Source organism: Balaenoptera musculus, chromosome 1, assembly GCF_009873245.2.
Source record: "Balaenoptera musculus isolate JJ_BM4_2016_0621 chromosome 1, mBalMus1.pri.v3, whole genome shotgun sequence".
In the NCBI taxonomy this organism is placed as follows: Eukaryota; Metazoa; Chordata; class Mammalia; order Artiodactyla; family Balaenopteridae; genus Balaenoptera; species Balaenoptera musculus.
Window position 1 is genome coordinate 26,039,732 of NC_045785.1, and position 25,381 is coordinate 26,065,112.

Sequence of the window (25,381 nt, forward strand, 5' to 3'; positions counted from 1 at the left end):
AATACTCTGTTCCCCAATTTATAACCATGCAACATTCACTGGGATTTCTGAAGAGCCACTGGAACTGATACCCCTTCCCTCCTCTGAAGCACGTTTCTAATAGTGACTATAATGCAGAAAGGGGTAAATAAAGCTTTAATAGGAAAACTGCACAGCTGCCTCTAGAGGGCAAACAAGGCTCATTTTAATCTCCAGCTTCTCTATCTGGCTGACTCAGCTAATTCTTCAGTCTGACTACACAGTCCAAATTAAGCTTGGCTTTGCTTCCTGTCATACTAGGAGTCATTGGTTTACAGATGACTCCACTGCAGTCTGGTTAGAATACCATCCTTCTTCCCTGGGATTAGGAAAGCTTAGATTTAGAGACTGTTAAAGATGTAGTGGTCTGTTTCAAACACTTGGCTCCGGAGAACTATCCAAGCCAAGGAAAATGAGAGGAGTTGAATTACGACAGAAATCTTTATTAAAATGTGTCCTTCAGTAATATGTTAGCATACATACAATATACACACATACATCTGTACACTCTTTGACACACCTCACAGATTGCCACCATCAGTTTAACCAATAAATTAAAACTAAAAAAGGGTGGGGGGGCAAAGGGGACGGGGGATGGAACTAAGGGCAAAGTTTCCACGTTTCCTCTGGTAAGAAATTGCAAATTTCTCAGAATTTCCCTGGGGAAAACCTGTGACCAGAGAATCTTTGAAATAAAATACATAAATCCCTGCCCCCACAAAAAGATTCCAAAAGATGCAGTTACAAGTGTGCTTCTCAGAACAGGAGCATTTATTCCACTTCATACTCTGGCTTCTGCATCTTCCGGCTTCAAGACAGTCGTCCCCTCAGCTGGGGCAGAGAGGTTCATATGGGCACTTGGGCTTGGTGCACCTGGGGCTCTGGGTGTTGAGGGGCAGGCTGCAGCTTGGGAGTGAGGGGAGCCACACTCATCCGAGGTGATGTCTGGCACATCGTCGGACTGCGTATCAGAGCTCTCCAGGTCACTGCGGATGCTCTCGGGCTGGGCCAGGCTGACGTCCCAAGGTCTGCTGGCCTGGCAGTCTTTCTGTTCACAGCTTTGGTGTTTGCAGGGGGGATCCTCTTCATTGCTGCCACCGCCACCACCACCTTCTTCTTCATTCTCCACCATCTGTGCGTGAACATGGAGTGAGTCCTCCGTGCTGCTTCCACTCACCAGCTGATAGTGGCTTGGTTTGGCTTCAATGTCCACTTGGATTTCCATATTGTTGCATTCTCTGTGGAGACAAAATCCACTTTGCTGAATCATGCATGGGTCATGCTATACCTGTTGGTAAAAGCAGTTTGTGGGTTCAGGATTAGAAAGTCCGAAAATATAGGTAAATAGTAGAATAGAGCTCACTTTTAGAGAAAATAAAATTTAACCTAACACTCAAATAAGATGGAGAAGAACAATTAGAGCTTTTCGTTGATTTAAAATACGCACACAAACACAAACATCTCTGCCAATTTCTGTATTTCTTTATTTTTTAATTTTCATTGGAGTATAGTTGATTTACAATGTTGTATCAGTTTCTGCTGTACAGCAAAATGAATCAGTTATACATATGTATACATATATCCACTCTTTTTTAGATTCTTTTCCCATATAGGTCATTACAGAGTACTGAGAAGAGTTCCCTGTGCTATACAGTAGGTCCTTAATAGTTATTCTGCCAATTTCTTTAAACAACTAAAAATGAGCTTCCAAAATTCAACTAAGGTTCAGAGCCTCACACTATCTTACTCAAAATATGAAAGTGAAAGAAGAGTCACAGCTTTTTACTTCTCTGCCACAATTAGAAGAAACCAGAATCTCTCCAGTAGGGAGTGCTGCAGTCACACCATACCAGATACACTAGCTTCTCAAATATAAAGAGAAATAGGCTACAGGAGCCACATCAAGCAAAGAGCAACATGAGAGCAGAAACCATAGAGCCACATACATACATCAGTGGACACCAATCTAGCTCTTCAGTTCCATGTGAATAATTACACTGTTGCAATAGCCAAGAAAAGAAAAGGAAAAAAAAAGGAAAAAGAAAAGGAAGAAAGAAACAACCTCTAAAAATCAAGTGCTAACAAGAAAAATCAATCAAGAGATGCCAAATACTCCCATACCAAGAACTTGCTTGATGAATTCACAGGGTATACACACTATGTATCACACTAGATGGTACACAGAGCCCTAACATGAGGCATTGAGCTTCTAAGGCCAAAACCCAACCAAAAAAATGCAACCTCTCCTAGGCTTCTGACCGTTCACATACCTGTCCTGTGGGTTGTAGGAACTGATTATGGAACCGGCCATAGCACGAGTGCTTGCGTTGTCACTAATTGCACCAAGACTGGCTGTGTCTTTGGGGAAAATTTCCTTTTGGACATCGGCTTGGACTTCTAACCTGTGTAAAGAGGGGACGTTTAAGTTAATGCGAGACCTGGGTATTCTGAGACAGTCTGCTTCCTGGCACATGCCTCTTCCATTATTCTCTTGCAAATTGAGTTGATCTGATCTTCTCCAAATGTCAAAGAGCTCAAACAGATGCCCACACATCTTCTCTCTTAAATTTATCTATTGAAATCGTCCCCTCCTTTCCATCCCCACTGCTACTGTTTAACTTCAGGCCCTCAACAGCTCCCGAGTGGGTAACTGCAATTGGGCTCTTTCCAGTAGCCCTAAGTCCAAGTCAAACAACTTCCAGATCAGTGCCAACGTGGACAAAAACCTGATCACTCTAACAGCCCTCTCTTGGCTCCCTCTTGCCAACAGGCATTTAAGGTCTACTGATATGCCTCCAAGCTCTCTCTCCAGTTCCATCTCTCACCATAGGTCCTAAATCATAATCACACTGAATTTTTTTCTTTCCTTACTCACCTATACACATTTTATACCTCTATGGCTTTGCCTATGCTAGTTCCTCTCTCTGAAAGATTCCTTTCTCTATGTGACAAACTCATACTCAGTCCTTAACAACAAAGGAAGTATCATCTCCCTTCATTCTTCTATCAAACCAGTCACTTCCTGCTAAGTGCTCCCACAGCACCTACCTATTTATTAAATCAATTTATGTACCTCTTTCCCACTCATCTGTGAACTCCAAAAAAGGAGAGACCACACCTCATTCACACTTTACCCTCCATGTCTTGCACATACTAGGAACTTAAACATTTAGCAATCAAATTACCCCCAGCCTATGAGCTTAAAGGACATAATAAGAGTCAACCTCCGACAAGAGCAGCAAACTTTCCCAATGGTGTCTCAGAGGACCCATAGCTTTTCCTTTCTTGACTCCAATATCATTTGGTTGCACACTTAAGTATTTCCTCATAATGGGTTTCACAGTCAAACCCATCTGACTCATTCACTTCCTATAAAAGGCTTTCACAGAACTGGAACAGCTGGACTGGCTAAGCTGCAGTTTCAGCAAGTCAGTCTCCAATTATGTCTGCTTATTTACAGGGGTGTTGGATTTAAGAAAGCACAGCAGTGAGTTCTCCAGCGTGTGCAGGCGGGATCCCCTAACACGAGACAACCAGAGTCATGACACGCAGACAGGTCAGCAGCAGCCTGCAGCTGCACATTCAGTCAACCTCCATCCTGCTGCCTGAGTCTTTGCTCTGCTGCTCCAGTCTTAGATGCCCTTCAAAAATGTGCCATGGCTCAGGAAAATGAGGCAGTGCAATGGAAAGTACATTGAGTCAGAGACCTGGGTCCTAGTTTCAGCTCTGCCATAGAATCACAGTTAGAATTGGAAGAGGCCTTTCACAAAGGCCATCTATCACCTTAGGTGGTTTGCAGATGCTAGTCTGTGCAATGGCTATGCTAAAATCACCTGGGGAACCTTTTCAAAACACAGATCCCTAGGAGATTAGGAGAGAATCTGGGAGATTTTAATTTATTAATTCTGGGATAGGGTGCTGACATCTATTTTTAAAAGGCTCCCAAGTAACTGACAAGCACTCAGGTGTGGGATCCAGTCCATCTGCCATCTGTTGCTTGACTCCTTCTAATAGCTAAATGGCCCTCTGGTCTCACTTTAAACACTTCCAGGGATAGGCAGGTCAGTTATCTACTAATGTAATCCATCCCTTCTTTGGACTTTATATAGATTTTTCCTATAGTCTCTATAATGAAACAAAATTAGTTTCCCTCTAGCTTCTGCCAAATCGTCTTAATCTATCTCTTGGCATGAGGCAGAACTCTTAATCCTTTTTTCCAGTTCAAGGCCCTTCAGATATCTGAAGGCAAGCATCTCCCCTACCTCCCTACTTTGTTTTGTACCACCTTTACCCCGCCCTAGGGCTCTCTTCTCCAGTGCGTTCAAATAACTGCTTCTCATGTAACATCTGCTATGCTCCTCTGAATATGTTCTGTTTTTCCTAACTGGTAAAACGACCAACCAAGTCATAACCTTTTTAGTCATAAAGCTTTGCATATTCTCAACACAAGTTTATAGAATTGATTTACCTTATCTATCCAATGGGAATCAGAATAGGAAGGTTTTAAGGATCACAGCACCAATAAGCCAACAAGATACAGTATAAACGCTGTTCAACTAAAAGCCAGTGATAAGTCTAATGGAGGACACAGTCTTGGGAATTCTACAAAAATGCATGCTTCCCCTTCCTGATGGAGGCAGCCTAATGTAGTAGAGGGAGGATCTGAAGTCAAGATTATCCTTTATTGGGACTTCCCTAGTTGTCTAGTGGCTAAGACTCCGTGCTCCCAATGCAGGGGGCCCAGGTTCGATCCCTGGTCAGGGAACTAGATCCCACATGCATGCTGCAACTAAGAGTTCACATGCTGCAACTAAAGATCCCATGTGCTGCAGCTAAGACCTGGCACAGCCAAAATAAATAAATAAATATTAAAAAAAAAAACAAAAAAAAAACCAGAGAGAGAGATTGGCCAGGAACACAGGATTATTGTGTTGAAAAAAAAAAAATTATTCTTTATATGGAGCCACTATGGTGCAGTGGGAAGAAACACAGAACTTTTAAGTCGCTTAACCTTTCTAGCCTATTTTCTAATTGTAAAAGTTAAAACAAAACAAAAAAACACCATTGATGATTAAATCAAAATGAGATGCTATATGAGACATGCCTGGCACAGAGAAATGGCTCAATATGATATGTTACCTCTTATAATTCCAGCTGGTTCTGTCAGAAATTGCTTACCTGCTGTATTTTCCCTTGCCACTGGAAAGAATGCCACCACTCAGTGTGCCCCCTGAGAGGGCTGCAAAGCTGGCTGTTTCGCTGTATGGACCTTGCACAACACTGAGTCCATCTGTAGGGCTTCCACTGGTGCTCAATACGCTAGTTAGACCTTCAATGCTACTTTCCCCAATGCTGGGATTCTTGAGGGCTCGCCAGGCATCTGCCACTGGGGATGGAACCAAACATCTCAATTGATGATAGCACAGCATCAAAACAGAGTCTGGCATTTTCCTGCAATGACTCTTCAGAGTAGAGAATATTCATGTAGAAAAATACTCATTTATTCACTTAATGAATAGCTACTACAGGCAGCCACCACATATCCGGTGTTTTAACATATGCTCACACGTAATCTTCCCAATAACTAGGAACTAATAGCCCCAATTTTAGGTGAGGAAACGAAAGCTTAGAACTAAATGCCTTGTCTGTGGCTAGTCACACAAAACTACAATCTGATTCTAAGTCTCCTATTCTTTCCCTTACACTATAGATGTCATCTAATTAAACATGAAAATTTCAAAGTACACTTAGGTTGTGTGCTGACTCTAGTAGGAAGTTTGAAAGACCTTTGGGGATCTCTGTGTCCCAGGTTAGTTAATATGGTAAAGTGGAAACAACATCAAAGTATAAGTCAGAAGACTTGCTATAGTTCCAGCTCTGCAGAAGCTCTTAAACCCATTTAACAGATGTTGAGACAAAGGCTTAAATAGGTTCCATTAATTGGGGATAATAACAGCCCTGGCCCTCTCTCTTCAGAGCTGTTGTAAAAGCCAAGTGAAAATAATAACTGTGTAAGTCTTCTGAAAATTATAAAGTACCATGCAGATATAAGACTTTATTATAATTATAATTATGTAATTTACTATTACCAGCATACTTAGAGTAACTTGGAGTCCTACTAGTTTGTACCTGCCACACAGAGGCAAGTACCAGGGGAATTAACCTAATAACTCTGGAACAAAGAAATGAAAAGCTAAAAATACTTTACCTCCTATAAAGCTCATTAGCCAACATAATCCAATGTCAATCTCCCTGTAAAATGTGCTGAATTTTACTGACTTTTATCTTGTGTTCCATAAATTCAAAGGGAAATTAAAATTCTCCTTTTACCTGTGATTGGGCCATCATCTTCATCAAACTCAATTTTCACTCCCTTTCCATTGGCCGTACTAACTCCACAGCCACCTCCACGACAGAGAGAAATGGGCACAACCCCATAAACATAAGCCAGCATAATAGGGACACCAATACCTGGGGAAGATAAGGAAACATGTCAGCAGGCCATCAGGTTGCAGCTGCCCTGAATTCTCCTTCCCAGGGCTGAACATAGACAAACCACTTTATAAAGGGCCAAGGAAAGACAGAATGATGACTGGACTTGGAATCAGAAAGGCCTGGATTAGAATCCTGTCTCCAATTCACCAGCTGTTATAACCTTGGACATATCTTCCTAGAGTTGCCAATGATCAATGTATGTACAGTGCTCAGCACAGTAAATATATGTTGCTTTCATTTCCCCCCTTCCATTCACTGCTGAAGTGCTAATCCAAGAATCAATCAATAATCAAACATTAAATAAGTGACTCCTAGGGTTTAGGATCCCCCCAGAGTGTTAATTCCAAAATCTTGCTGCTGTGGAAGGCAGAATGGCTTAGTTGTTAAAAGCCCAGACTCTGAAGTCAGACTGCCTTAATTCATGTCCCAGCTAAGCGACCTTGGGCAAATTACTGCACCTTTCTGTTACAACTGGGCTACTGTGAGGATTAAATAAATTAATACAGGCAAAACACTCAGACCTGCTCCTGGCACATGGAGAGTCTCAGAAAATATTATATTATTATTATTCTAAAACAGACCTTCATGCCTCCCAAAATACTGTGAGGCATTAAGCAAATCAAAAGTAATTTTGTTTTGTGGGTTCCGTGGCAAGTGGAGAAGGAAGAGGAAAGGTGAAAAACTAGGCCTTAAAGTAATATTTTTTAATTCAATCTTTTTTATGTGCCAGATGGCGTTCTAGGCACTAACTTACGAATGAAAGATTCCAAACTCTGATACTTTAGTGTGGCTGATAATAATAATAGTGCCTAATAAACTCCCAAGGTGGGTCTGACATAAAATGCAGGAGCATCCAGGGTGAAACATCTGGCCAGCTGGCTAAACTGCAAGGCCAGAAAGCTGATGGGAGTGGGTCGTGTAAGGGGAGGAGTCATGGTCCTGGCTAGCTTCTTACCAACACTAACTGCAGCAATAACTGGGGACGCAATGACCGACAAAGTCACTCCTCCTGTGATAGCCAAATTCCTCTTATGTTTGGAGGTTTTCCTTCCCTCATACCTGCTATGAATCTAAGAATAAGAAAGAAAATCCAGGTCAGCAGGTTAGGACATCAATCTTTTTGCTAGGGAGAAAAAGGATAAGTGAATATTCCCTTATAAGTTATCTATATTAAAACATATTCCCCCATGTCAAAGAGACATCTTTCTCACATTTTAATCTAACTCAGACCAGGATGATATAAACTAATACAGAAAAAGTTAATATAAGAAGAGACAAAGTAACTCAGGGGAGTGAAGTAAGCATTTTACCTTTAAGTCACTGAGACAAACCGGGCCCGGGATGTTAATAAGAACTTTCAGATCTCTTGGGGATTTATGAAAATCCATTTAAGAAATTATTTTTATTTAAGAACCAGCTGGTTTTCAAGCAGCTCTGAAACATAAGCTCCTCTCCATTTCCTTCAAACCTTTACCAACAAACCTGAAGATGGAACATGCACAGAGCTCAACATATCTTACCTTCCTGCCAACATAAACAGGAATGCCAATGACCATGGCAGGAATGGCAATGCCAGCAATGAGGGATATCCCCACTGGAGCGCCAATCAATGTGCCCAGCTGCCAAAGAATTTTCTTCTTACGGCTCCATGGTTTCTTGCCCCAGAATGTACAGCCAGAGGGGCTACAGAGGAAACATGCTGAAGTTAATGTCAATATTACAAATGCAGCTATTGTCATCAGAGAGCTTGATAAGAGCAAGAGCCTCCTTTTCTATAGGAGTGATTAACAGTTACAAGAGGTTACAAGAAATGAATTTATTACATAAGGGGGAGCAAAGGACAAGGCCAGACTATTAGAGTTCTGGCTCTTTACTTTTTTTTCTTTTTTCGTAAAGGCAGGCCTCCAGACTTGAAACCTCTTTTCCATTCTTTTCTGCTGCACTCTGTCCTCTCTAACCCACCAAACTGAACCTACTTCTTTGAGTGATACTACATGGGATCCTGCATAGTCTATGCACTTGACATCTCATCCAGACATACTGTGTCCTGCAGTTAATGAACTCTCTCTGATTTGCATAGTTTTCTTGGCATATGTAGATACTGCAAACCATCTTCCTGGGATAGGATATAAAAAGACTTCATCATACCCTTTATGACAGTTTCATACTCTGAGTTTGGCTACTTCTACACTCAGCCCTTCTGAGTCCAACCACTTTTGTCCACTGCCTTTGTACTGTCTTCTCTACTAGATAGAGTAAGTAATTTTGAAAGTAGGGATCATGTCTTACGCACCCCTGTGTCCCCAATAATTGGTATACTGTAAGTAATCAAATGTTTGCTAAATTGGAAATGAAGATGTTTCATCTACACAATGAATGTTAAGTTTGTAAATATTAACTCCTTCAGGACAATATTTTAATGACTACTACATCCAAGGAACTGTAAAAAGGTAATACTGGCCTGAAGACTCTTAATATAGTTTAACAAAATTAGACACGTAAATGAAGTAAAAGTCATGATGATGTTTATAGAACATTTAAAGAATGTCAGTAAAGAAGAATGAGGCAGAAAAAACTGGGGGAAGGCATCAGAGATGGAATGGCATTTAAAGTGGCCCTTGAAGGCTGAATAAGAACTGAACAGTTGAGATAAAAGGGGGTTGCTGGGGGGTGAAGTGATTAGAAAGCATTCTAGGTGAAGGAAAGAACATGAAGAAGTATGGAGGTAAGATAACACAGAAGAGACACAGATAATCTGGGACATAGCATTTATGAAAGCAAAATGGAAAAAGGTATATTGGGGCCAGACTGCAGAAAACCTTAAAAGCCATGCTAGGGAAACTGAACTCTATCTGGAAGGTAATGGAAAACAGTCACTGGAAGTTGCTGAGCTGGAGAAAAACATGACTGGAAGGGTGTTTCAGAGGAACTTTTTACAGCTTCCTTATGCTGTAATGAGAGGACAGACAATGATGTTTCTTTGACATCCTTTTCCCTAAATCAGTAAGAGAACAAGACTATAAAAACAATAGACACTTTCTCATCTCACCTGAGGTAATGCAAGTCTGAGATCTCCTTCATACAAAGCCAACAGAATTCACAGCCACACACTGCACAGGTCATATGATTACAGCTTCCATCATTCATCTTGATAATGTAAGCACTGCATCGTGGGCATGGCTTGATGTCATCTGCTAAGTGGGGGAGGAAGAATAGGTAGAAAAATATCCCTAGTTAAACCTCGTTTGATTTTATTATTCCTAGGAGTATGCACAAGAAATGAAGAGGCAGTCAAGAATTCTTGACTGAGGATTCCAAATTGTGCAACCCACTTCACTGGAAGGCTGGCTATGTCTAGACCTCAGGAAATTTCATAAAATGGATCCTGTCTCATACTGAGCTGCCTATCCCCCAATCTGGCATCTTACACAGCACTAGAGCCACACTCTGAGCAAGGAGACTTCCCTAGAGAGAAAGATGGTTCCAAGAAAAATGGAATTTCAGCAGCCAATAGGCTGGCAGAATTAAAAGCACAGTCCTACAGGAAGAACAGTCTGCAGCCTGCATTTGGCTTTAAGTCTTGAAAAATTTTAGTTCAGGAAACTCATTTCTCAGGTACAAGTATCACTGTGATTTGCTGTTAACATAATCCACAGTTCCTTCTCATGATACTTTAAAATTCAAATCCTACAAACAATTGAGTATGCTATGTAGCATACACCTGGTAATTTTCACAGCAAGCTAGGAACTATCTTATTACAAAGAAAATTTAGGAGATTATACTGTGCCAGGAAAAAGTGAATGGTAAAATCTTTCCTACTAGCTTCTCTCAAATGACATCAGTGAAATAAAGCACACTTATAAAAGGCAATAAACCCACTGACATTTTAAAAGAGGTTCACTCTGACATGTCAAGGTTGGAACTGAATGTGTGATATTCCTCCTTTTAAGGTTAATCATTAATCCATACTAATATTATTTCCTTTCCTTAAATCTGTACCCTATTTCCAAAACCAGTGATGTACTTAAAGCTGGTAGGAAAACAGTACAGTTCTAATACTAAACGTCTTTCTGCTCACAGTGAAAGTTCTGAAAAAGCCCCTAGCTAAAGGACCCAACTGCTCTCCAATCTGAGACATATTACTAAGAAGGTAGAAACTACAGAATTCAGTTTTGCTTTATTCCAATTTCACCTGGGTTGGACAACCTATAAATGGTCAGAGAGAGACGCTACATACCAAATACAGTGTTGAAAGTATTACCAAATAGTTTCTGCACTTGGGATTTCCCTGGTGTCGCAGTGGTTAAGAATCTGCCTGCCAGTGCAGGGGATACAGGTTCGAGCCCTGGTCCGGGAAGATCCCACATGCCGCAGAGCAACTAAGCCCGTGCGCCACAACTACTGAGCCCGTGTGCCATAACTACTGAAGCCCACGTGCCTAGAGCCTGTGCTCCACAACAAGAGAAGCCACCAAAATGAGAAGGCCGTGCACTGCAACAAAGAGTAGCCCCCGCTCGCCGCAACTAGAGAAAGCCCGAGTGCAGCAACGAAGATACAATGCAGCCAAAAATAAATAATATAAATAAAAATAAATTTATAAAAACAAACAAACAAAACACAAACAGTCTCTGTTCTCTAATCCTTGAGTAAGGTAATCTCTCCCAGCTTTGGGCTCACATTATGAAATATCAATAAAGAGACAAATGAGACAATGCCAACTCATACCTGGTCCAGATTCTTGCCCATAACTGAGACCTGAAGTGTGCTTGGTCCGAACTCGCAATGTCTGCGCCCTCTGCTGACGGGCCATATCGCACGTCTGATTTGGATGCCATATTTGCTTGCAGTGGTAACAGAACTCAGTCTGGCAGCCTTCCCTCTCACAGGTCAGCTTTGGGCAGCTGGCACAGCCATAGGCAATAACAGCATACCTGGGTAAGGAAACAGGAAGAGATATAAGTAAGTTAAGACATGCCTCAGTCCCAGTGGGGTAACACTGTGTGGTATCCCCACCACTTCATACGATGCAGAGGAAAGAACACACATATAACAAATAACACATGCACGAGCACACCTAACAAACTGTAAAATATTCTGTGTGAGAAAGTAAATTGTTTCTTGAGATTCTAAAAACACATATTTACCTCCTGAAAAAGTAGGGGAAAATATCATACTTAGCCTGAATTTTTTTTTTTTTTTTTGGCCGCAGTGCATGGCATGCAGGATCTTAGTTCCCCGATCAGGGTTCGAACCTGTGCCTCCTGCAGTGGAAGTGTGGAGTCTTAACCACTGGACTTCCAGGGGAGTCCAGCCTGAATTTCTAGCATGTATTCAGTCATAGTTTAAGCTGCTTTAGGAGCAATTTGTCCCAGCAAGTTTCATAAATAAGGGTACAAAACTATTTCCTTTTGATGATTTGATATATTTAGAGAAATTAGAATTTGTTTAAAGGATAGAACATTTATAAAATAAAGTACAATAGCAAAAACTAAAGCAAGTATACTTTTTTAAAATTGCAGTTTAGTTGATGTACAACATTATACAAGTTTCAGGTGTACAACACAGTGATTCACAATTTTTAACGGTTATATTCCATTTATAGTTATAAAATATTGGCTATATTCCCTCTGTTGTACTATATATCCTTGTAACTTATTTGTTTTATACATAGTAGTTTGTACCTCTTAATCCCCTACCCCTATCCTGTCCCTTACTCCTTCCCTCTCCCCACTGGTAACCACTAATTTGTACTCTATTTCTGTGTGTCTGTTTCTTTTTTATTATATTCACTAGTTTGTTTTATTTTTTAGATTCCACCTATAAGTGATATCATCCAGTATTTTTTTTTCTCTGTCTGACTTATCTCACTGAGCATAATACCCTCCAGGTTCATCCATGTTGTTGCAAATGGCAAAATATCATTTTTTTTTTTTTTTTTTAACTTTGGGTTTATTTATTTATTTATGGCTGTGTTGGGTCTTCGTTTCTGTGCGAGGGCTTTCTCTAGTTGTGGAGAGCGGGGGCCACTCTTCATCGCGGTGCGCGGGCCTCTCATTATGGCGGCCTCTCTTGTTGCGGAGCACAGGCTCCAGACGCGCAGGCTCAGTAATTGTGGCTCATGGGCCTAGTTGCTCCGCGGCATGTGGGATCTTCCCAGATCAGGGCTCGAACCCATGTCCCCTGCATTGGCAGGCAGATTCTCAACCACTGCGCCACCAGGGAAGCCCCAAAATATCATTTTTTTTATGGCTGAGTAGTATTCCATTGTGTATATATACCATGTCTTTTTAATCCATTCATCTGTTGATGGACATTTAAGGTTGTTTCCATATCTTGGCAATTGTAAATAATGCTGCCATTGGGGTGCATGTATCTTTTCCAATTTGTGTTGGTCTTTTTTTTCTTTTTTCAGATAAATACCCAGGAATGGAATTGCTGGGTCATAGGGTAGTTCTATTTTTAATTTTTTGAGAAACCTCCATACTGTTTTTCATAATGGCTATACCAATTTATATTGCCACCAATGGTGTATGAGGGCTCCCTTTTCTCCACATCCTTGCCAACATTTGTTATTTGTGGACTTTTTGATGATAGCCATTCTGATAGGTGTGAGGTGATGTCTCACTTTGGTTTTAATTTGCATTTCTCTGATGATTAATGATGTTGAGCATCTTTTCATGTGCCTGTTGGCCATCTGTATGTCTTCTTTGGAGAAATGTCTATTCAGGTCTTCTGCCCATTTTTCAATTGGATCATTTTTAAAATTTTTTTGATGTTGATTTGTATGAGCTGCTTATATATTTTGTTTTTGTTTTATTTTTTATTTAAAAAAATTTTTAACATCTTTATTGGAGTATAATTGCTTTACAATGTTGTTAGTTTCTGCTGTATAACAAAGTAAATCAGTTATATGTATACATATATCCCCATATCTCTTCCCTCTTGCGTCTCCCTCCCACCCTCCCTATCCCACTCCTCTAGGTGGTCACAGAGCACCCAGCTGATCTCCCTGTGCTATGTGGCTGCTTCCCATTAGCTATCTATTTTACATTTGGTAGTATATATAAGTCCATGCCACTCTCTCACTTCGTCCCAGCTTACCCTTCTCCCTCCCTGTGTTCTCAAGTTCATTCTCTACGTCTGCATCTTTATTCCTGTCCTTCCCCTAGGTTCTTCATAACCTTTTTTTTTTTTTAGATTCCACATATATGTGTTAGCATACGGTATTTGTTTTTCTCTTTCTGACTTACTTCACTCTGTATGACAGACTCTAGGTCCATCCACCTCACTACAAATGACAGTTTCGTTTCTTTTTATGGCCGAGTAATATTCCATTGTATATATGTGCCACATCTTCTTTATCCACTCATCTGTCAATGGACACTTAGGTTGCTTCCATGTCCTGGCTATTGTAAATAGTGCTGCAGTGAACATTGTGGTACATGTCTCTTTTTGAATTATGGTTTTCTCAGGGTATATGCCCAGTAGTGGGATTACTAGGTCATATCGTAGCTCTATTTTTAGTTGTTTTTTTTTTTTTTTTTGGCTGCATTGGGTCGTCATTGCTGCGTGCGAGCTTTCTCTAGTTGCGGCGAGTGGGTACTACTCTTCGTTGCAGTGCGCGGGCTTACTGCGGTGGCTTCTCTTGTTGCAGAGAAGCACGCGGGCTTCAGTAGTTGTGGCATGTGGGCTCAGCAGTTGTGGCTCGCAGCCTCTAGAGCGCAGGCTCACTAGTTGTGGCGCGTGGGCTTAGTTGCTCCGCGGCATGTGGGATCTTCCCGGACCAGGGCTCGAACCCACGTCCCCTGCATTGGCAGGCGGACTCTTAACCACTGTGCCACCAGGGAAGCCCTATTTTTAGTTTTTTAAGGAAGCTCCATACTGTTCTCCATAGTGGCTGTATCAATTTACATTCCCACCAACAGTGCAAGAGGGTTCCCTTTTCTCCACACCCTCTCCCTGCTTATATATTCTGGATATTAACCCCTTATCAGTCATATCATTAGCAAATATTTTCCCTCATTCAGTAGTTTGTCTTTTTGCTTTGTCAATGGTTTCCTTTGCTGTGCAAAAGCATTTACGTTTAATTAGGTCCCATTTAGTTTTGCTTTTATTTCCTCTGCTTTAGGAGACAGATCAAAAAAATATTGCTATGATTTATGTCAAAGAGTGTTCTGCGTATGTTTTCTTTTAGGAGTTTTATGATTTCAATACATTTTCATTTTTAAGTTTCATAGTGAAGCTGGTCTGACGACAGACTAAGAGACAATGAACATAGATGGGTTCGTGATCAACTTCTATTGAAAGCTCATTTTATCTTTCCAAAAAAATTTTTTCCCCAATTTGAATGTATACCTTGAAATCTCTTCTTTCTTGACAGGTTCCAGAATCCAAGAATACCACTCATCTATCTTATGAATTAACATAGAATATGGCCATATCTCCCCGCAATCCCTTCTGACACATATTCTTAGTAAAGATGGACAATTCAGAATCTATCAGCACCAGTATCAACTGCTTCTTATAATTCATGTTTATTTACCAAGAATACTTTCCTACAAACAATCCAATATATTTACAAACTATTAGCCTTTCTGACTAATTCTAAAAATGTCAACTAAATGCACAAACAAGTAGACACTTGTTTAAAATAATTTTTTTAAAAAAAGTAATTTAAACAAACAAATGAAGAATGGAAGACAGCAGCTGTGAAAGTTCAAACAATTTTTAGGTCAATGATTTCAGGCTTAGGTGTTGCCATCGGGGCTTTGTCACCTATTCCATGTTCTACTCCAATAGTCAAAGACCTCAAACAGCTTAAACAAAAGACTAATAACATTTTCTTAGATTTATTCTATGGTTTGTTTGCTTATTTGATTGTACATTAGATGTTCACGATAGCAACTTAAGTTCTCAGGTTCATCATAGATTCTGCAAGCTGATTTGAGAATGACACTGAAATTACCGATGACAAGGTATCATCTATGTTACATAATACAGGCTGTATTAAAACTCTTCTCAGAAAGAGCAAAGTGAGAAGAGGTCAATGTATGAATGCAAATGATTCATATCCTGTAGGAGTTCTGAGCAAATTTATCCCACCTAGTTGTAATATAACTACTAAAGATAAACAACGTTTCTCCTGAAGAAAGTGACTTGCTTGCTACTTTGTGTTAAATGAGAAAGGTAGTGGATGATCTCAGAAAATTATTAAGTCAACTTCTGACAATACATATTAGATAGACTGCCAGTCAGGAAGCCTTGAGCATTTCATGATCCATTCCTACCTCACATGGTGGAAGTAAATATTTATCAACAGATTTTTCTTTTTTTTCAAAGAACATTTGATAGTATTGACAATGTCAATTTTGGGTGTGGAATTTGGTTCCAAGGAAGTAAAATAACCCCAAATACTCAAGAACCCCCAGCAACCTATTACCATGACACAGAATTACTCAGGGCACGAGACTTGGCATTCCTGTTTTTGGGTGCCTGGTCTGGGCTCCTTGCCCCTGACTCATACTGCATGACACTGAGCTAATTAAAATCTCCAAACCTTAGATTCTATCCCTAAAATGGAAGTATAGGTGCTTGCAGCCTTCGAGTTTTAAAACTAAACATGTTTTAAAACTAAACATGTTTTAAAACTAAACATGTTTTAAAACTAAACATGTTTTGGGACTTCCCTGGTGGCGCAGTGGTTAAGAATCCGCCTGCCAATGCAGGGGACACGGGTTTGAGCCCTGGTCCGGGAAGATCCCACATGCCGCAGAGCAACTAAGCCCGTGTGCCACAACTACTGAGCCTGTGCTCTAGAGCCCGTGAGCCACAACTACTGAGCCCGAGTGCCGCAACTACTGAAGCCCACGCGCCTAGAGCCCGTGCTCCACAGTAAGAGAAGCTACCGCTATGAGAAGCCTGTGCACCGCAACAAAGAGTAGCCGCCGCTCGCCGCAACTAGAGAAAGCCCATGCGCAGCAACGAAGACCCAATGCAGCCAAAAATAAATGAATTAAATAAATAAATAAATAAATAATAAATTTCTATTAAAAAAAAAACTAAACTAAACATGTTTTAAAACTGCAGTTGAGAACTTCCCTGGTGGTGCAGTGGTTAAGAATCTGCCTGCCAGTGCAGGAGACACAGGTTCGAGCCCTGGTCTGGGAAGATCCCTCATGCCGTGGAGCAACTGAGCCCGTGCGCCACAACTACTGAGCCTGCGAGCCACAACTACTGAGCCTGCGCGCCACAACTACTGAAGCCCGCACGCCTAGAGCCTGTGCTCCACAACAAGAGAAGCCACCGCAATGAGAAGCCCACGCACTGCAACAAAGAGTATCCCCCACTCGCTGCAGCTGGAGAGAGCCTGTGTGCAGCAACGAAGACCCAACACAGCCATAAATAAATAAATAAATAAATAAATAAAGTTTTTAAAAAAACAAACTGCATTTGAGATCTTGCCCCAAAAGTTATGCTATAGATAAACAGCGCGTTTTGTCCTACTTCTTGGCCTTTGCATATTCTATTCCTTTCAGCCTCGAAACGTCCTCTCCTTACTTCTTGTCCTGGCAAATACTTATCCATTTAAGAACCAGCTCAAATGTCATCCTCTCTATAAAATCCACTTAACCTCTCCAGGCAGTTGGTTGCCCACTTTGTGTCTGTGCATAATTACTTTACAATACTTAACACATTATACTGTAATTATCTGTTTATATGTATGCTTCCCCAACCAGACTAGACAAGGAAAAGTATCAACCATCTTTTAATCTCCAGGGTCTAGCACACTGATTCATGCTTAAAATACCTGTGTGGAATGAATGATAGAGACCCTCTCCTGTTTGGGTTTTTTACTTTCCCCAGGTCATTTAGCTCTTCTCCTGGGCCATTACTTTTCCCTAAAGCAATCTTTTAAACTTATCCATGTATCTATTGGCTTTCTTTATGTCAAGCAGTATAACTTAATCCTAAAATTCTGTTTAAGCCCCTTTGTGGAGCAAACTCCTAAATTCTGAATAGGGCAATCTTCTACCCCAGGCAGTCAAAAAAACCCCTTCATCCTTGAGACCAAAACTGCCTTGACTATCTTGTTCCCTCTCTTCCATGTCCTACACTGGAGCCTCTCTCCTACTCTGCCTTCTTAGCTGAACAGAGCATTCAGGTCTGCTAATTAGAAGCTAAATGGAAGGTGTAGGAAATTGCATGATGCTAAGAACACAGAAGCATCCTTTCCTCCCCCCCTTAAGTTCATACAACTTTTATTAATTTTGTTAATTTCCTATCTTGAGAAACATTATAATGTGTGACAAGCTAGACCACAGCATTACCTTACTCCAGCCCTGGGGGAAAAATTCCCAATAGTATGAATTTGATTATGCTCCAACAAACCCTGGGAGTTAAAGAAATGTGTTCCTATATTATGTCTGTACTTCACTGTTCCAGGCCATATAATCACTTACAAACAGACCCTGAGTGTATATAAGGGTGGAAAACATGGGCCAAGTTGTCACAATGAGCCATACTCTTACTATCTTCCTTTTTACTGCGCTAGTTCAAACCCATGTCATCTCTTGACCAGACAACTGCAAGAGACTGCAGTCTCTTTATTCCCTACTCCAATCCAAATTCCGGTTCCAGAAGTTTATCTATCATGATGTTACTCTTTTGCTTAAAATCCTTCAACAAAAAAGAAAAAAGTCCTTCAAACTTACACTTCTTTGCATGGCATAGATAGACCTATAAATCTGAATCCAATCTACCTTTTCAGATGGATCTCAAGTCACTTCCCAGATCATGTTCCCCATATTGTACATCTAGAGGCTAACCAAACAAGACTCCAGACTTAGTCTTGAATTTTTATACCTCCATGCATTTGCTCATAACATTCTGGTTTAAGACACCTTTTTCTCTACCCTCATCTTTGTTTGTCTGGTATAAATTTCTACTCATATTCTTCAAGCCCTGATCAAATATCACCTCCTCCACGAAGTCTTTATTGACACCATCATGCAAAACCTTCCATCCATCTTATAAGAACACTTGTATTTTCTTTAGTATATATTACATTGCATTTATAATTATCTTCCTACTTATCTATCTGTCTCCTCTACCAGGCCAAACTCCCTGTCAAGAGGCCCATGTCTAAGTCCTTTGTGTAATACCCAGTACTCACCTAAGTTTCAACACCATATGATTCTGAAAAGTGTCTGTTTAATGATTACTTGTCTGTCCTCTTCTTGCACACCCTCCTCTTTTCTGTTTCTCCTCTCAAAACTGTCGTGTTTGTATTCTTTATCTCCCGTGTCAAAAATTTAACTATTCATCCCATTCTTCTGGGACCTAATTGAAAGATTTTGTTCAGAGTTGTAGAAAAAGTTGGAATATAGATATCCTAGTCTAGAGGAGCTCTCAATTTACTCAGAGCACAAGATTTAGTGTTAAATAAGGACAGTAACAGAAGGCAGGACAGAATAACTATTCAAGGAGTTTAGAAAACTGCAAATAGGGAAAGTTTCAGGTATGCTTTAAAGATGTCATCGAAACAAAACAAAACAAAACATGTTTCCTGGTGATCTCAGTTTATTGAAATTACACCAGACTGAAGATTTGCATATTAGCATTAACAAGATTTACAGTGTATATTAGTATTTTTTAAAGGGTCTAAGGAGCTCAGAAATAGAGTTGCTTTATTTTGTTCAATCCAACATTTCCCAAGCTTATTCAATCATAAAACATTTTTCTTTTCATTAGTAATGCCTATACCTTGGGAAATACTGATGTTGGTGAAAAATAGAAAATAAGATCAAAAGATGGTTGGAGACCATAAAGGGTCTTAAATCATAAGGATAGATCATATAAAGAATAAGTTCTTAAAAACATAAGAAGTCATCTTGTAGGTCAGGTATGAGCAGTTTTAAGCAGGGGAATGATATAAAATGTTCCACTTTAGAATGAGTACTCTGGCAAACATGAGAAAGACATATTGGGCTGTAGGATGATGTAAATGGCGAGAAGCGTTGTAGGGGGAATAAAGAGTTATGAAAATGAAGGTACAGAGCTAAATTAAGAAAAGAGGTCCAGGGGACTCCCCTGGTGGTCCAGTGGGTAAGACTCTGTGCTCCCAATGCAGGGGGCCCGGGTTTGATCCCTGGTTGGGGAACTAGATCCCGCATGCATGCCGTAACTAAGAGTTTGCATGCCACAACTAAGAGTCTGCATGCTGCAACTAAGAAGTCCACATGTCGCAACTAAGAAGCCTGCATGCTGCAACGAAGATCCCATGTGCTGCAACTAAGACCCGGAGCAGCCTAAATAAATAAACATTTTTAAAAAAAGCTCCCCATCTCCACCTTTAAAAAATAAATAAATTAATTATATTTTTTAAAAAAAAAGAGAGAGAGAGAAGAGGTTCAGGAAGGCTTCAGAAAGGAAAAATCCTCCCTCACTGACTGAGAAATCTGTCTTGCTCAGGGAGCTTGCTCTTCCCTCATAAAAGTGTTAAGAAACAAACAGAAGCTTCCTGTTTATGGGATAATCCAGCTCAGTTATCTAGGAAGGCCAATAAATGATACTACCTTCCGGAGTCAGATGGGACGGGGGACTCTGCAGGAGACAGAGGCAGCAATGACAGGCTGGAGTGGTGGACCTGCACAAAGAATTTAGGTCAAGACAGCCTTATCTCCTATTCATCTGTACAGAAGATCTGCCCCCTGTATGCCAGGAAATATTCTGTCGTCTCCTTTGCTCACCCCTCAGTCTTCTAGAGATTCTGAAGGGGTTTAAAGATAGGCAACAGGGCACTTGAGAGGAAAACATTACATGTTTACATGATTTGGAGGTTTCTGAAAAGACCTTGTGCTTAAGTAGAGACTCTAAGGGGTAGCATATCAACTGTACCATTTATCAGCTGTGAGACACTGGGTCCCACACTTAAACTTTTCTGAACTGGCTTCTCTTTTATAAAATGAGTTTACCACCATCTACCTGTATGGAACTAAAATGAAATTATTTCTGAATGAAGTTATAGTCTGAAGATTATAAAGGACTATAAAAATGTCAGTTATCTGTATTCTGAGTTAATTTTATCTCATTTGAAAGTATGTTTTAAAGATTACACTTGGTGGGAATTCCCTGGGAATCCAGTGATTAAGACTCGGCGCTTTCACTGCTGTGGGCCCAGGTTCCGTCCCTGGTCTGGGAACTAAGATCCCACAGTCTCGTACAGCAAAAAAAAAAAAAAAAATTGCACTTGGTAATATTGTACTTAATAATATTAATAATAATGTGAATGTTTTCCCATAGAAATCAGTTCCCTTATTTATGAATAAAATAAAATTGTATTTAAGTATGAAAAAAGAAAAATTCAAGATTCTTTTCTCTGTTCCACAAATATTTTATAAACAAATAATGAATTGTTTAACATATAGTGTTCTTATTATCATGAGTAATCACAGTAAAACTAATGATCAGATCACTTATATGCTTCCCTCACCCTGCCAAATACACAGATATACACACAGAGAGCAAAAAAGAACTTGATAAATTTGGCTGGCAGGAACTTAATCTGCAGGCAGTAAAGATGGTCAGGTATGAGAAGAGACAACTGGGGTCTGAGGCTTCTCTTCTAGTTCTCATCCATGATTTTTACCTGACCCAGAAGAATAGAACAGTTTGATTAAAAGAAAACAAAACAAAACAAGCTATTTTTCTCATGACATTAAAAAGAGGTGGCAAAACCACTGGCCACATCCCCACTTATTTGGGAAGTGACAGAAATTTAAAGTTACTACTTGTTTATCTAACACATTCAACTGAATTCTGAAAACACTCTGAAAATATCAATTAGGCCTCTCAAGTAAGGAAAGGATTAGGCCTATTTCAGGTAAGAAAAATAAAGTAGGTAATAGGCTGCTAACAATAAGAATCAGAAGAGAAACCAGATTCTAGCATTTTTGGCTCTCTCAACACTGTCCTTAGGCCACACTTGATGAAATGACCCAAACAGTAGCATCCCCAATAATGCTGATAAGCCTATGCTTTTTTAAAGCTTTTTATTCTTTGAGAGAAAAGAATACTGGCCTTGGTTGGAGTTAAGACCAGTGTTCCAAGCCTGATTCCACCACCCACTAGTTATATGACCCTAAACAAGTCACTCAATTCATTTAAACTTCAGTTTCCTTATCTGTAAAGCAAGATCAAATCTATTTTACAATGTTGCAGGGATCAAATTAAATTATGTATGCCTGACACATAGATACTCAGATGCTAGCTTGCTTGCTTTTCCCAGACTTCACCTTCTTTAAACCCACAGATAACACATTTAAAGATTATATTAAAATTATTACAGTTTTTTACCTAATTAAAAAAAACCTCTGGATGGTAGTAATCCAATACTTGGCTAATATAAGAAATGACCTAATTTTTTACTAACTTCCAAATCAGTAATGGTTTAGAGTTGTCATCATCAAGATTGTAAATTAATTCCTGTCCATTTTTATTGATGTGAGCAAAGACAGAGATTGACTTCAGAGAAATAAAAACAAAAAGAGAACTTTTCCAGAAATATAATCAGTGATGTCACATTTCTCAGTTAAAATTCAAGGAAATTCACATCTGAAAAAGGAGTTAATATACTATTCCAAAGTTAATCAAGCAGTGTTCTCTTAAGTAAATATTCCTTTGGTTCAGAAAATAGATCAATAGTGTCTGTAAAACGTCAATACCACGTAAATTAACCTCTTAAGGCTAGGAAGATCACCAGATCTCCAGATATAAGCAAACTTTTCCAAGAGCCTAGGAGGTTCTTTCTGATACTTATTAACTGAAAGTGAAAGTGACCTACCATAGTTAAATGCCCCAACCTTTGACCATAACACTTCAAAGTAATTTAGAAACCCCAACTCAGTGAGCTTAAATAACACATCCATCTCTAAACAAGTTTGTCAGAACAGAAAAATAGAAGAAAATAACTCATCTTACTCCCCTAGACACTCTAAGTCAGCTTCCTTTGAAGGAGACAAAAAGCAGAATCATGGAAATCTTAAAACAGCCTTGATATACAGGCTACAATTAAGAGCCTTTCTTAACTCCTTTGAAAGAAACGAACACTCAGCTTTTTACTAGGAGTCCCTAGCATCTTTTTGTCCTCAAAACATGACACACAAGAATAAAATGATCTGTCCTAGGTCGCAGAGCAGGTAATGGCACAGTCTGACGCCCCTCTTTGCTGCATGCAATCGTTCATGGGATGTACTGACAGTAACACACAATCAGATTTTAAAAGGTAAGGGTCGGGGGGGGGGGGGACGGTCTCCACTGAATGCTCCAGATGGTGAAATCTGGTAGTATTATGTCTCTGCATCTACTGCCTATTTTCTCACTGACCTTAAAAAGTCAGCACACATGGTGCATCGTCAAGAACTCAAGATCAGAGGAGCTGGGAAACACATTTTCTCCTACCATGTCAACCTCTGGGCATCCTTTTCAGTGCCCCGTTGCTTCTCTGGACAAAGAAAGGGTCTGTCTGCTCTGCACCCTGCCCAGACAGCACTGTAAGAACCACAGGGGGCCCCCCAATAGCTTGGCAGAGAAGACACACCACAATGCCCAGGGTGCCCCCAGAGCGCTGCCTGGGAGCTGTCCTTTGCCGTTAGTGCCATTTCAGTCACCTGCATTCCAACTTTCAGCAGTGGTGGGCAGAAAGAACACCCTTTCTCCTGAAACGCTTCAAAGTATGCCCCTAGCCAAATGGACACACCCCTCCAAAGCGCTGCCCCCTCAGAATGATATTCTCATTCCACCCTTTGCCAGATATCCCCTCCCCATCCTCATTAAGACATACCCCCTACCTCTGGACAGAGGGGCATGCATCCGACCAAACACGGCCTCTCCCTGCCTCCTGACTTGATGGACAGCTCCCTTCTCTCCGACTGCTCAGCCCCCACTTCAAGCCCTCGGGCAGGGGTGGGGTGTTGGGTGCGTTTACCCTACTCTCTGGGCATGCGGATGGTTAGCGGTTACCGGCTCGCCGCAGTTGCCGCCTGGCCCTCCCTCCCCCTGGTCATCCCTCACCTCTCCCTCCACGCTGGGACACACACACACACACACACACACACACACACACACACACACACACAGACGGTGCGCAGAGGACCTCCCCTGGGGCCGGTCACACGCGGTGACCAGCCCCAGGCCCCAGGTCCCCACCACCGCGGCCACCGCCCCCGGGCCACGCCCCCGCTCTCACCCGCAGTCCGGGGCCGGGCACCAGCGGCAGTCGGGGTCCGAGGCCAGGTAGCGGCGCAGCATGAACTCCTCGTACTTGTGCATGAGCGGTGGGTCGGCGAGCAGCAGGCGGATGTCGTGCGGGTTGAGTCGCTCGCTGCACTCGGGGCAGCTGATGGGGACCCGGCTCTCGCTGATCTCCAGGCGCAGGTAGTGGCGGAGGCAGTCCCGGCACGAGCGGTGCGGACAACTGAGGAGGCGCGGGGCCCGCTCGGGCGGCAGCCGCACCAGGCACAGCGGACACTCCACCTCCTCCGGGCCCGAGCCGCCGCCCTCCGCCGCCTCCTCATCGTCTAACCCGGGCCCCGCCGTCGCCGCGGCCTCCGCCTCGGCCTCGGCGGCCGGCTCGGCGGGCAGCGCCTCAGGCGGCGGGGCCTGGGCCGCGGCAGGGGCCGGGGCGATCGGCGGCGGCGCGGCCGGGGGTGGCGGCTCGGCCTGCGGCTTGGCCCGGGCGTGGCGGCCGCGGGCCGAGGCGGAGAAGACACTGTGGAAGGTGAGGCGCCGGCGCCGGCCGCCGCTGCGGCACTTGGGGTCGGGCGCAGCCGCGTGCAGGGATGTAGACCGCGGCGACTCGGAGTCTTTCTCGGAGCCCATGGCCCCCAGAGGCCGAGGAGCGAGGGGCGCCCAGCGCCGCCACAGCTCACGCCTCAGCGCCCCCTCAGCCGGCGTCCCGACCGCTGCCGCCGCCTCAGCCGCCCTCCCAGAGATAGAAACCAAGAGTCAGCGACGAAGTGGTTATAAAGCCTCCGCCCCGCGCGCCGCTGCCCACTGCGCAGGCGCCTCGCGAAGAGACCTCACAACCCGCGCCGCCCCGCCCGGAGGGGGTCGCTGGGCGGGGCCGAGCGGGGTGGGGCGTGCTGGGCGTGCTAGAGCGGAGCCCCGCCTCCTCGGGGTCAGGTGATTCCAGGACCTCCATCTTGAGGAGACGGTAACCCGACTGCTTTTTAGGCCTCCTCCTACAATACCTTCGCCCCGACCCTCATCATCCGCAAGGTGGAGTTTACGGTTTGCCTTTCCTCAAGGATGGGCCGATTGCCACTTGCAGCAAATGATACTTCAGTTACTCCATCTGTAAAAAGCAGATAAGGGTAAATCAGATGGTGACTCCGAGCTGGTCCACCTTCCAACACTTATTTTGTTGTTGTTTATTAAGCTTTAATTAATAAAGAATATATTCATTGAGCATCTGTTAAGTGGAGGCATTATTAGATAAGACAGACAGGGTCCCCCTATCTGCAAGAGAATTATAGAACAAAGTCCAAATCCCTTAATCTAACATTCAGTGGTCTCTGTGAGCTAATAAACTATTCCTAGGCCCACCTCCCATTCTTACCTCCTGGTAGCTTCGTTACTTACAATTTGTGGAAGGAGGCCCAGCATTTTTTTTGCCTGAAGGTGCCTTTCTTTTGCTGGTTCCTCACTGCTTTGACCAGGGGAAGATCTGGATTCAGACTTACAAATGCGAGGCAAGCAAGCCACTTTAACAGCAATGGGAATGTATCAGTTAGGATTATACTCAGTTGCAAATAACAAAAGAAAAAAAATGACTTACGATAGAAATTTACTTCTCTCTTCGTGAAAACT

General features: G+C 42.0%; 1 protein-coding gene across 4 annotated transcripts; it reads right to left on the minus strand.

Moving 5' to 3' along the window:
• Positions 1-440: 440 nt before the first annotated feature.
• On the minus strand, positions 441-24,835 carry RNF19B (ring finger protein 19B). Of its 4 annotated transcripts, none has more exons than XM_036855577.1 (9): positions 23,760-24,835; positions 11,240-11,445; positions 9,563-9,707; positions 8,034-8,196; positions 7,469-7,583; positions 6,349-6,489; positions 5,197-5,404; positions 2,289-2,420; positions 441-1,306 (listed from the first exon to the last, which is right to left on the minus strand). In XM_036855577.1, the coding sequence occupies exons 1-9, from the start codon at positions 24,389-24,391 to the stop codon at positions 1,285-1,287; spliced, it is 1,764 nt and encodes a 587-aa protein (XP_036711472.1). In that variant the 5' UTR covers positions 24,392-24,835; the 3' UTR covers positions 441-1,284. The 4 variants fall into 4 exon arrangements, with proteins under 4 accessions (XP_036711472.1, XP_036711445.1, XP_036711454.1 ...); XM_036855550.1 differs by having other exon boundaries at positions 441-1,256; positions 23,760-24,830; XM_036855559.1 differs by having other exon boundaries at positions 441-1,256; positions 9,563-9,704; positions 23,760-24,824.
• Positions 24,836-25,381: the final 546 nt, after the last annotated feature.